Source organism: Rousettus aegyptiacus, unplaced genomic scaffold (assembly GCF_014176215.1).
Source record: "Rousettus aegyptiacus isolate mRouAeg1 unplaced genomic scaffold, mRouAeg1.p scaffold_m13_p_3, whole genome shotgun sequence".
NCBI lineage: Eukaryota > Metazoa > Chordata > Mammalia > Chiroptera > Pteropodidae > Rousettus > Rousettus aegyptiacus.
The window spans coordinates 16845422-16858584 of NW_023416306.1; the positions used below are offsets into that span (position 1 = coordinate 16845422).

Sequence of the window (13163 nt, forward strand, 5' to 3'; positions counted from 1 at the left end):
CTGCAATCGTTAGTCCATACTAAGTACCAGGTGCTGTAACTCATTTCATTTGAGTCTCACTGATGTCCATGCAGAAGCCTGACCTCTGACCCCTGCACAGGTGAGGAAGCAGAAGCTGGCCAGATGTGTGGCAACCTGCCCATGTCACACAGCCATCTGGTGGGAGTGGGGTCCAGACTCAGGGGCTTCTCACACATCAGCTCAGTCCATCTTCACAAGTGCATAGAAGAAGGTGATTATTATCCTCATTTTTCAGATAAGAAAAGTAAAGATCGAAGGGAAGACACAGTGAGCTAGAGATTGCCCAGGCCTCTCAATCCAGGGCCAATTGTGTACCTACCACCCGATCAGCCTCTGAGAGAGCTCCAAGAAGAGACAGTGCCTGTTAATGTTTACTGTTTACCAAGTACGGCCAGGGCTCAATCTTGTCCTCTACCTTCCCAAATGTCCTCAGGTGGTTGGGACAAATCAATACCCACTGCAAAAATAAGCTTGAAAGTTCTACGGGCCGCGTGGTCCAAGGCTGGGGCTACTTGGTTATTGGTTTGTGAGGAATTGGGTTCAAAGCCCATGCCAGGTCACCTCCAGAGGACAAGGGAGCTGTGAGTCTCCTTCAAATGTGGGCTCATTCTAACACTGACAGGCAACAGAACCCCCTACCATGTCTGGTACCATCACAGGGCTCACAGAGTCCCCTGTCAAGAGCCAGGGAGAGTTGCCAGGGCACTCTAGCACACAGGACCAAGCCTTTTCCTCTCCCTGGTCCTGTTGTCACTAGTGACACAACAAGAATCCACAGGTACTGATTGACAGCGCCTGTCCAGCATGTCCCATCATCACTTGACAGAGAACCTGGCTTAGCTCCCTTCCTGAGAGCCCTGGACAGACCAGAGAGGCCAGGTGGGTCTAGTTCCCAAAGCCATGGAAAAGTGAGGTCTTGAAGACTGAGGCAGAGGAAGCTGTCTTCTAAGGACAAGGAACATGAGCAGCAATCCTCACCTTTATCATTTGCACCTAGCTAGTTCCACATAAGCTTAGATACCTTTCGGGATACATGAAATCCAACAAGGGAGAAATTGAGAGCAGGAGAAGAAGGGAAGAAAAATGCAAGGTGGGGAGGGGAAAGAGAGATGACTCCTTACAACAGGCAGTCCTGTGTTTAGTCCAGAGCATCACAGCGGCCACTGTTTACAGCTCAAACACTGAGGAGCATCCAGCCCGCTTGGTTCTAGGATGCAACAGGAGCTGGGCCCACGGCCTCTTGGAGACAGAGGACCTGGTGAGGTTAAGTTGTGGGTTAAGTTGAGAGTGGGTTTCCTGAGGCTCTCTGGGGCTTGGACTCAGACCAAATGTCCTTCAAACCAGGGTCTTCCAAGTAGAGTACAAATCCCATGGGGATATGTGAGCACAGGCAGTTTTAAAACAATCCCCGATCACCAACTTCCAAAAGTATTCTTCCTAAAATCGACATGACAGAACATGGCAGCAGGCAGGGAGGCCCCACTCAGCTGGTTCTCCTTTCCGCCTCTCCTCTCACCTTCGCCCTTCTCCCACATTACAAACAAGACAATTCTTTCATCCACCTAATCCACATGGTACCCTCCATGCCGGATGACCATCTGGGGGATCCAAGCAAAGACATGACTGGACACAGTGGTGTTGGACTTGGAAAGTGGGTGGAGGGATCTACTGACCGGGAACAATTTCTTTTGTGAATCGAACGTTTTCCACATCTTTCCTCTCAACAAAATTGAAGATCTAATGGAATTGTCCGTGGAGAGACCACTGAAAATAATGTCTGATGAGAGACCCTTGTGGGGTTTTTGGCAGACAACTTGGATTGGAAAGAACTGACACTGTTAATATAAAACTCCACCCCTCCCTGGCTCCTTATTTATGTGATCAAGCTTTCTAAGCACTTACACTTATACAAACTGAAAAACAGAAATGAAATTAATGCTGAATCTTGTCTCATTCAACATCTAAGAAATATTAATTCACAGAAACATGAGCCAATTGAAAAAGAAATAAAGCCCCATCCATTTCATTAAAAGGTGCTTTTTCGGTATGTTTTTTTACCTGTACATTTACTATTTCTCTAAATTTGTTTTTGGCAAATTGTATGAAAGTAATAACTCAATCTGAAGGAAAAAAAATGTTTCAAAATGTAGAGCTTTACGATCCCAACAAATTTTTCAGAAATTCCTATTTCAATTTACGTACATCTTGTTGTGGGAGATGAGTGTGAACAGTCATCAATAAAAGACTCTCAAGCATAAAACATATATTACGTGAGGATAAAAATCCTGTGAGGGCAATGGACTGGAAATATGAATTCAAGGAGAAAAAGGAAAGTTGTAAAATTTCTGACTGTTAAAGACACTCCTGTTCATACATTTCTTAAATGGATGATGGCAGATACCAAACAGCAGTGGCGTTTGGATTATCTTGGATCCATTTAAAAGAGTGGTTCACAGTTTTATTTCCAAAATGCCACATTTTTTTTTTAACATAATACTCAAGAATTATATCCTTTGCAAGTACTTAAACTTTGGATTAAAATGTTAGATGTCAACTCAAAAATGTGAAAGAGAATCTAGTTTCTCAAAATTCTTTTGGGAGGTACTGAACAAAAAATCTGTGAACCCACTGGTCTTTCAGGTTGCTATCACTCCGAAGGTAACCCCGGATGTCCACGTCCAAGGCTTCACCTAATACCCATGGTTATATGGTTTGTATTTTTGTCCCTCCCCTTAAAAACAATTTCACATCTATCACTTCACTCTGCCCCCAATAATCCTACTGGAAAGATAGGCAGATTTTATTATATACTAATAGATTAAGGGAGTATGGCTCAGAGAAGTTAAGGGGACCATCCAAGGCCCTACAGCAGGGCAGACCCTGGATCCTTTAGCTTACAGCCCACGGGCCTTTGCCAATGGGGGCCCTCCAGCGGGGACTCCCGTTCCACTTTGGACCTCCGGATGAAGAGTCATCAGCAGAGACAGGACATGCCTGGGAGGGCAGCCAATCCCCTCCTTTCCAAGTAGCTGCAGCGGAGAGCTCAGTGTTGCTTCTGGCAGGCTCAGGCACCGAGCCCTGCCAACAACCTACTGAAACAGGAAACTATCAGCTGGCACTATGAAGGGGACCTGGCACCTTCGCTATTGGGTTTGTCACAAACCAAAACCCGCGTGGCCTTGCCTGAATGGCTGTCTGCTCTTCTGCTGCTCCTTCTGGAGATGTGGCCGAGCCCCTCCCCCTCCTTTTCCTGCCCCTCCTCCCAGGGCAACCCTGCGTGTGTGTGGAAATGCCTCCACCCCTCGGTGCTCAAAGTTCACTGCCTAGAAACATCCTTGGAGGATCTGGTCACCCAGCTTGATCCCTGACTCTCCTTCCTGCACCCAGACCAGTGAGTGACCCTCTCTGCTCACCCATCTCCAGGACAGGAACTCACACCCTCACAGGCTTATATCCAGTTATAGTTCCCATAATCATAAAGTCTTTCCTGTTAGTGAGCTGAAATCCCTCCTGGTAACCTCCCCATATTGCTTGGAGCTATCTGGAATGTGTCCACCCCATCCCCTCCCACAAAAATACTCTAAGTTGTGAATACTTAGATTCCATCATCTCCCCATCCCACGGCCCCTACCCTCTTCTTCCCCATCCTCAGGACAAACAGCCCTTAGCTCTTCCATGACGCCCCTCCCCACACTGAGAGTCAACTCTCTGGAAATAACCTGTTGGTCCGCACCCATCATCTGGGTCCTTGACCACCACCGGGGAAGCCTTGGGCCACCAAGTCTCCAGGCGCCTGAGACTCTTCCCTGAGCTCCCTCACACGTAACCTCCTTGGACTAAGGACCACTGGTTTCACAGCACAAGGTAGAGCGCCCACTGCTTGATAGTGTATTTTGACCACCGTGATGGGACCTGGGCGTTCTTATCTCTAGGAACCAGAAAGTAGTCTGTGGGCTGCATGTCCTAACTGAGGTGAACTCAGCTTGCCTTGTCTTCGTCACCTAGGAAAAGGAGAAGCAAGCAGGTTTTCATGTCAGACTTTTCGATTCCGGCTGACTGACAGTGACTTTTTGGTGTCCTGTGTTAAGAAGGCTTGAGGCACACTGTTAGGAGTGCGTGCAGTGATTAATTAGTAATGCTAATTAGCAAAGCTGACATGGACGTGACCCTGGGGAGCAGGTCCACGGTCACACCTTGTGTTTAGCACTCATCACTCGGGAGGAGCTCCCGAAACCTCGGTGGTCCTGCCATTCCTTGGGGCTGCTATGCAAACTTCTGCAGGCAGCTTGTCTGGAGAGAAAAGGCAGCTGTTAACTAACTTTCAGTTTATCCAACAAAGTTGTCACAGTCCGTATGATCTCTGCTCTCCCTGCTTTAAATAAGGAAGCTCAAGGTCTTGCCCCCAAACCCCACACTGGCTCCAACAGCAGTGACGTTCTTTCTAAGACTGAGGGACACCCTTTCCCAGAACAAGGAATTTCTGGGCAGCAGGGAGGTAGCGGCAACTACTGCAAGTTTGGCAGCCAGCCTCCTGAGCACTGATGTCCCTCCCGACTCTCCCAGCCTGAGAGGCTGCCAAACGCCATCCACGTGCCCATGACCCGGGCTCCTCCATGGGAAGTGCCTCAGATAATGTTTGTGTCATTGGGAACACTGTTTGTCTGATGCCTGTTAAAAGGCTCGTGAGGATGTGGCAGGGGAAAAGGGGGATGGAGCTCAGAGAAAAGGCAAACGGGAGGTCCCCTCACGGCGCAGCACTGGGTGACCAAACAGGACTGCTATTCTATTCAGCGACAGGGCTCGCTCTGAGCCCTGAGCGTGGCACTCGAGAGGCCTCGGCTCTGTAGAAGCCCGCGCTCCCCTGCCAAGTGCCTCGGGGACGTGTCAACTCCCTGACGCCTGGTCACCAGGGCACAGAGGAACACTGCAGCACAAGCTCATTTAAGGGGATGGCCCTAACTGGCATTGCGCCCCCGGCCAGATCCCTGGGAGGGCGTCCCCTCCTTGTGTTACTTCCGGAAGCTGTGAGAGAGCTGCTGTGAGGCGGAGCGGGGAGCCTGCATAAAGTGGAAGAAAATGTCACTGGCCTGCTGTGTGACTCGGGGCAACTCTCTTCCTCTCTGCAGGCCTTCGCTCGGCCTTCTAGAGGGGTGTCGATCTACAGCATGTGTGTGTAGGCCCACTGCCCATTTCCACATCCATCGTAAACATCGATAATCAATCACACCGCACTTTCGAAGCTTCGACACAGTCTCCGACCAGCTAGCAGCTATTACCTGGACTTGGCCCACAAGATAAAATCCACTTGCCATCTTGTGATTAGATGAGTTCAAAAGGTTCAATTCTAACATTGATTTTTTTTTTTCTTCCTATTTTCTTGTTAAATGCTTTTCTTGCCCGGTGCTGAGGCCAAGCCAGATAGATTGCTTTAAGCCCGGACCTTGGTGGAAACTACACCCTGAAAGAGGAGGGTCAGCCTGAGTAGGCGTGAGACAAGCTGACGGGACCAACAGGGGGTGCCCTGGGCCTGTCTGGCGCAGGCTCCAAAATGCTGTTTCCACTTCTAACTCATCCCTGTGGCTTTTACCCTTTTCTCGCAAGGGTCTACCGACAGGTTCTTCACAAATTTCGCAAGCTCCTCAAAGTTCTAGAATTCTAGGGAGGTGGTACAGAAGGAACGCTGGGAACTGGACAACTCTGTCGAGTTCGCAGATGAGAAAACCAAGGCCCCACGGGGACCCACGTCTGGGGATAGACACCTCGGCCAGTGCCGAACTTCTTCTCCACCCAACTTTTCTCTACATCACACTGCCTTATTTCTTAAAATTGGCGGAAAAAGCACACATATTACCATTCTTTGTCCCTGAAGAGGTACTTTATATTAATACTAGGACTGTTTACTAAGCGCAGTGTTGAGTTCTTTATACACATTATCTTGACTGAACCCTCACATAACCCCATGAACATACGATTGTGCAAAGTGAAGCGCAAGGGAGTCGAGTAGCTTCAAGGTACGACAGCTACTCAGTCAGAGCCTGGATTCACTCCCAGTCCAAGAAACCGAGCTCGTCCTAACACGGTCTTCCCTTCCACTGCTCCTTTTGAGTCCCGTACCCCTCAGGTAGCCAGGACAGGGCGCATGCTTCATTTAACAGAAGAGGACACTAAGGAACATAGAGGCTAAGGACCCTGCTCCTGAGTAGCAGCTGAGCTGGAAAGCAGTGTGGGGGCTGGCACAAGGCCAAGGGCCCTGGGGCCTCTCACTGTGCAGGCAGCTGGCCCGGGGAGGACTGCCGACGTTTCCCTGGCATGGCTGATCCAGGCTTTTTCTGCTGAATCTAAACTGCCGGCTCCATCCCAAGATTCAAATTCAAGTACCCTTCTGGGTATCTCCTGATGAAGGCTGTAAATAGCTACTGGGTCCAGTGAGTCTTAAATCATACCCCACCCCCCAAGTGAGCAAGGATATGTCTTCTCCTTGGTTAACTAACACATCCACTAGTGGCTAAAAGTCCCCAGCCTTGGAGAGAATACTGATGGATGGAGGTCAAACACAGGCCCCGGAAAGGGGTCTTCTCTCATTCGCCACTGGGCTAAGTCACTCGTGCTCTTCACCAACTATTTCTGGTTCACCCCCCTTCTGTTATATGCTAGGATGGCATTTCCCAGCCTCCTTGAGGTTGAGTGGGCCACATGACTAGTTTTGGCCAATGATTGTATGGAATTAACACCTCTCACTTCTGGGTTACAGCAGGTAATTGCCAGTGTGAATCGTTCCAGAGCTTTCTTTTCCTTTGTCACATGCATGGCAGCACTCCATATAATGGCTGCTTTTGGCCTGGGTCCAGAGCAGAGTGGAGTCCCTAAATGCCCCATGGCCCACAATGGACATGTAGTATGACTTAGAAATAAACTATTGTGGTGTTGAGCTACCGGATCTCTTTTTACTTCTAGGATCTTTGTTACTGTGGCATAACCTAGCCCCATCCTGACAGTTACATGACCAATGCCAACACTAACTCAAAAGTCATTACCTCGCCAGGTATTGTGGGATGGGAATGGAGAGAACAGGGACATAGATCTGACAGGTCCTGGAGCGCCAATCTCATGGCAGAGACAGGCACAGACAGGACAGTAGATAATGGGAAGTGCCCCAGTGAGAAGCAGGGTAGAAACGGACCCCTTCTGACCAGAAGAGATCAGGAAGGCTTCTGGGAGGAGTTGGTATTGGAGTTGGCCTTGATGAACAGGTTAGATTTGGGCATGTAGAAATGAGCAAAGGCATACCAGGGAGAGGGAAGAGCGTGAGCAAAGGACAGGAAATGCTGCAGAGAAGACTGTCCTGGAATGAACAGTCCGGGAAGATGAGAAATAAGAAATGGGGCTAAAAGGCCCAGGTTATAGAGGTTCTTGATGCTACGGCTTCGATCCTAGACACAGCAGGGGATCTCAAGTTTATAAGCAGAGAACGACACGGTCAGTTTTCTGTTTTCACCAAGGCCCCCTGTAGCCAGAGAGGAAGGCAGGCGAGGGCAGGGAGACACAAAAGGCATGGCTCCTAGCAGGATGCCACGACGACCCAGGTGGGGCTGACGGTGGCCACAACCAGCAGAGGAACAGCTGGGCAGCTGGGAAATGGAGTTTGAGGCCGATTCCCGGAAGGTAGGAAGAAAAGGCAACAGGTCTTGAATCTAAACTTGGGGAAACAGACACAGAGGAACTTCCCCACAGGACCCTACATGCGACACACAGGGGATGTGCACCCAGAAGCCGGGAAGAGGTTAGAGCTGGACCAGAAAGAAGAGACAGAGAGAGGGAGGTGGCAACACTTCCGAGAACAAACTAAGCACAGAAAACGAGGAGGAGGACATGGATGAAAACGGAAGTCTGGGTCCAAAGTAGGCAAGGCCTCAGTGCTGGGCAGAGGGAGGCATATGGACTTTATTTTACAAACCAGGGGTTGCAAACTTCTGGCCCACAGAATGACTCTGATCCACAGATGTTCTGTTTGGCAGATTTCAGAAGTCGAATTAGTCGCCAACGTTTAAAGCCAAAAGAATTCACATCAAAATTCTCATTTTCGGCGTGTGGTGAGTCCGGAAAGCTGGCCATGCTGAGCTGGTCTCCCCACGTAGTTACCCCCCTCTGTACGTGAGGCGTGGGCTCTCCAGCTGGACACGCTCCCCACCACCTGCTTGTCTGGCTCATCTCTCCTTACACTAAATAAACACATCTTGCTGGGCCATGTGGGCATTTAAATTTGTGAACCTGGCAGGAGCGCAGGCAGCCCGTGAGGGGTATCCCCTGGCTCCTGCTGGAAAGTGAGGGGGGAGATGATTTCTAAGAAGCTCGTTTTCACAGAACTATTCTGAGCCTTGCCCAGACCAGAAGAGGCAAGGGAAGATGCCAGTCTGCCACTGAACAGGACCTGCACTGGGAGCTGCTCCCAGGAGTCCCCAGTCAAGGCAAGGAAGAAGAAATATAGACAGGCAAGTGGGACACCAGGTGACATGAGCTATGCTAGGTCTACCTGGGGCATGGGGTCCCATGGCATGAGGGACTCGCCAGGCCTGCCACAGTTCCATGCATCTGACTTGAACAAAGTCTTAAAGGGTGAGTAGGGTTTTGCCTCATCAGATAGAAGAGCTTTAGACCAGGACGGTGGAGGCAAAGCCAAGTCTAAGGAGCCTAATCTCTCCCGGAGGGCAGAGGGCAGCCACTGAAGGCTCTCAGCCAGAGAGAAACTGACAGCCCGGTCTCTTCTTCCCAGGACTCTGGGCCCGGGCCCAGCCCCGACCCTCTCGGACGGGCGCTCGCTCACCGAGGGTCTGCTGGTTGCGGACGCCGCCGATCACCACGCAGATCTCGGCGGGCACTTCGCCGGTCCCGTCCTTGCCGACTGCCTTCTTCTCCTCCTTGGCCTCGCCCTGCCAGATCACCTCCTGGATGTAGTCGTCAGGCACCTCCGTCTTCACCTTCACCTCCGTCATCGTTCCCTGCTCGGCACTCAGCGAGGCCTCGGCCGGCACGGGCTCTGACCCCTCCACCTTGGTGATCTTCTGGCTGCGCTTCAAGCGCTCCCTGGGAAAAGAGAGGAGTCTGTTCAGCGTGGACCCCGTATGCACTCCCAGACCTACCTGCGAGCCCACCAGCCCAGGGGGTTGTAAACTGTTTAGCTACAGACCCACCTCTCACATGAACCTCACCTTGAAGCACACAGCTCATGGGTGCCCCTGAGGGTTCTCCAAGGAATCCTGGGGTTCCGAGGAACACAGTTTAAAAACAAAGGCTGGTCTGGCTCCAACTCCACGAATTTTACAGATGGGGAAACTGGGGTCTAAAGAGGTCTAAATATGCCCAGTAATTTCCGTAACTAGAGTCGTAAGAGACCGACAAGGGAGCCCTGGCTTGTTGAACTCAGTTCTTCTCAGGCTTCAGTGTGCACATGAATCAGCTGAGAATAGTGGTAAAGTGCAGATTGTGGTTCAGCAGGTGTGGGGTTCGGCCTGAGATTCTGCATTCTATCGAGCGCCCATTGAGGCCGGTCCTGCTAGTCCTCCATCTGCACGTGGAGCAGCGAGAGTTGAAGTGGTTTAGTGTGTGCAAAGCTGTCTGGTGCTGCTCCCTTGGCTCCTTGGCAGGAGGCCTAGAGATCTCATCCAAGCTCATCCCTGCTCCAGCTTTACAGACGGGGAGACTACAAGCCAAAAGGCTCACTTGTTTGCGATGTCCTGGAGCCAACACTTGGCCCCAACATGTTGGCTTCTAGGTGGCTCTTCAAATAACAGAAGACAGAGCTTGATACTGAGATGGGCAGGGCATGCGGACATTGGGGCCTGGAGCGGAGCTGTGGCTTGCCCAGGGCCACACGCAAGACTGGGGGTAGGTCAAGGCATGAGGCCAGGTTCCTGCCACCCACTCCTGAATTACCGTAAGGGCCCCTTCACCCTTCTGGCAGGGGATTACTCCGGTTTCTGAGGTGGGAAAGCCAAGACATGCACAAACTGGGAAATCAAATTATATTCTAGGCCTAGGGCTGCTGTCCTGGCCATGTCTAGGCTTCTCCACCACTCCAGAGAAGCATCTGTGCTGTGACCTCCAGGGCCCAGCCTCAAGGCCCGCTCAGGTGAGGCCCGCTCAGGTGAGTCCCACTGGCACACCAACTGAATGAAGCACAGTGGAGGCGCCCCGGCCGGGAGGCAGGGACCTGGGTTCTGATCCTAGATTCACAATCTATTTGTTTGTATGACTTTGGACAAGACCCTTCTCTCTGGGCTTCAGCTCCATCTACCCCAAGAGCATGGGTTTTATCACATCTGCTGTCCCTCCAAGCTCTCAGCTCTCTCTCAGGGGGCAGAGAGAGGCCACTGGGGAGGTTCTATAGATTGAACTGTGTCCCAACTCATATGGTGAAGACTTAATACCCAATATGACTGTCTCCGGAGATAAAGTCTTTGGAGGTAATTAAGGTTACATAAGGTCATAAGCAGGGGTGGGGGCCCAGTTCTGAAAGGACTGTGGCCTTAGAAGGAGAGCCCTCTCTCTTACTCTGTCCCTACCCCATGAGGACACAGAGAGAGGGTGGCTGGGTACAAGCCAGGAGCAGGGTCCTCACCAGAACCCAACTATGCTGGCACCCTGATCTCACACTTCTAGCCTCCAGAACTGTGAGAAAATACCCAGTCTGCGGTATTTTGTCCTGGCAGCCTGAGCTGACTAATACAGAGGCCAGGACTCAGATGGACAGGATAGGAGTGAAAAGGTAGGCTGGGGAGATACCAGCCAGCAGCAAGGGCTGTCGAGTCAACCACTTCCTTCCTATGTGACTTGAGCCAGCTATCTAACCGCTCGGTTTTAGTTTTTGCATCTGCAAAATAAAGCTAACAGGGTTTTTACATGGATTTCAATCAACTAATGCTTGAAAAGCAATTAGCACAGTGCCTGTCCTATAACAGCTCTCAGGACACAGTTACCATCACGATTATTAATAAGGACAAACTGTTAAGAGCATCTCCAGCACCCAGTGGGCCCAGCGACGCCTCCTCCTAGTGTGCCTGCCATATAAGGGCCACCAGACACTGTCTGACCTTAGGCCCTTCTCCTCAGCAGGAAACGTAAAACTAGATGATTAAATCGCCTCAACATTCATTTCCTTTATTTATTTAAGAAACATTTAAATAGAGTTCCCCATGTGCCAGGCACTGTTTCAACACACCGGCTCCTCTCATCCTCAGCTAACAACCCTGTGAGGTACGTTCTGGTATTATCTCCATTTTACAGATGAGGAAACTGAGGCAATGCCAAGTGAAATAACCTGTCCAAAGTCCGGTGGGTACAAAAAAGTGGAATTAAGATTTGATGCAGGCATCCTGGCTCTTAGCGGTGATCACCTAGACTGGGAGAGAGAAGCCTGCCCGCCCGCACCCACGACAACCCCATGCCACCCACTCTTGACCTTCGGCGCCCAGAAGAGAGTCAGAACCAAGGTGCTAGTACACAGGAAGATGGGAGGCTCCTCGCTTTTCTGGCTGCTGCTGCCTCCACAGCAATATCTGAAGCTAGGGCCCCCCTGCTAAGGTCTGGCACCCTCCTGAGAGGGGAGGCAGACCTTCGCTATCCCAGCAAAAAAAAAAGGCTGAGTTCGTAGAGACCCCGGGACCACCAGGTCTGAGGCGTTACCAGGGAACAGCTATGCCTTTGAGGAAGGAGACTATTCCTGCCAGCCAGCCAGCAACAGGAAGGAAGTGCTGTGGGTGGGGAGCTCCCTGGCACCGAGGCGCAGGCTGGCCGACAGCCCGGCAAGAATGGGATGTGACAAAGTGAGATGGAAAGAGCACCAGGGTTTGAAGTCCAATCATCCCAGGGCCTCATCCCGGCACTGCCCCTCTTGAGTTGTGGGTTCCCCAGTAAGGGACTTCACACACACACTCGCCCTGACTCTGAATCTCAGTCTCCACACCCATACGATGGGTACACACAGCACCTACCCCTCGGTGTTGTGATGCGGAGACAAGGCAATGTCTGCCAGGGACCTAGGGCAGTGGCCTCAGGGGAAATGTTCCGTAGGTGGCTACAGTCTTATGGGGTGGTGGGGGAGGGAGGTAAGCACAGGATGCAGGGAGAGGGTCTCACATGGGGCAGACTTTAGTACAGGGGCTGTGGCGGGCGACCGACAGGAGCACAAATTCCAACTCCATAACACTTCCCAGTCGGTGACCCTGAGCGAGCCCCTGACCCTCTCTGAGCCTGTTTCTACATTATGAAGTGGGGACCCCTGCAACTGGTCAAAAGGGCTTGTGAGGATCAAATGCAAACATGCAAATTTAGGACCTTGTCTAAAGTGGCTCATAGAGAAGATCATGCTTGTAAAAACTGGTGACATAAGTGGCTGAAATTCCCATTCTCTAGCTGAGACCACATGGGTACTAAAGACCAGCCAGTCCTGCTGGCGCTGAGGTTTACTAGGCACAGAGATGGTGTCCAGCCCTCACTGCCAACCCAGGAAGAATGCGGCCCACAGGTCTGGGGGTGGGCGGGGTGCCGGGCAGGCAGGCAGCTGAGGACTGTCCCTGGCCCGGCGCTTGCTGGTCCCACCCTGGCCTCCCTAAGCACAGGGCAGATGTGCTGCCCAGGCCAGCACAGGGGCCCACTGGAGTGGAGGTGTCTAACCTGCCATTGTTCCCACAGCTGAGGCCACAGGAAGGGGAGGGGAGGGGACAGAACGGGCCCTGCCCAGAATACCCTCACCCTCTCTCTTCACTGCCTTCGCTCTGCAGCTCAGCCTGCATCCTTTGAGCGCCTGGCTATGCCATCTGAACAGCCCCGTGTCCCTTCCTGCTCTCAAGGACCTCACAACTGGCGTAATGTCCTGGTGGGTGGGAGCAGCTGTTGAGAGTGAGAAAGGCTGGGGGGGTCTGTGCACCCTGTGACCTTGGGCAAGACTCCCTTGAGCCTCGGTTTCCTTGTCTGTTAAAGGGGGACCATGACTGTTGCCAGGGCAGGGGTGGGAGAGGAGCCGGGGAGCTGGCACCGGGTGGATTTCCAGGGATGGCGGCCGCCGATTTGAGGATGACGTCCCCACCTCTGGGAAGCCTTCCCTGCTCCCTCGAGATGGTGTCATGCCCTCTCTCTGAATGTCCCTT

The 13163-nt window shown here is 51.8% G+C and overlaps 1 protein-coding gene across 18 annotated transcripts in view; it reads right to left on the reverse strand.

The window, feature by feature from the left end:
- Positions 1 to 13163, reverse strand: part of ZNF618 (zinc finger protein 618) — a 163747-nt gene that overhangs the window by 48255 nt on the left and 102329 nt on the right. For all 18 annotated transcript variants that reach the window (XM_036218250.1, XM_036218249.1, XM_036218248.1 and 15 more), the window contains exon 3: positions 8843 to 9102. In XM_036218250.1, coding sequence (XP_036074143.1) covers positions 8843 to 9102 — 260 coding nt within the window. The remainder of the gene's footprint in view (positions 1 to 8842; positions 9103 to 13163) is intronic.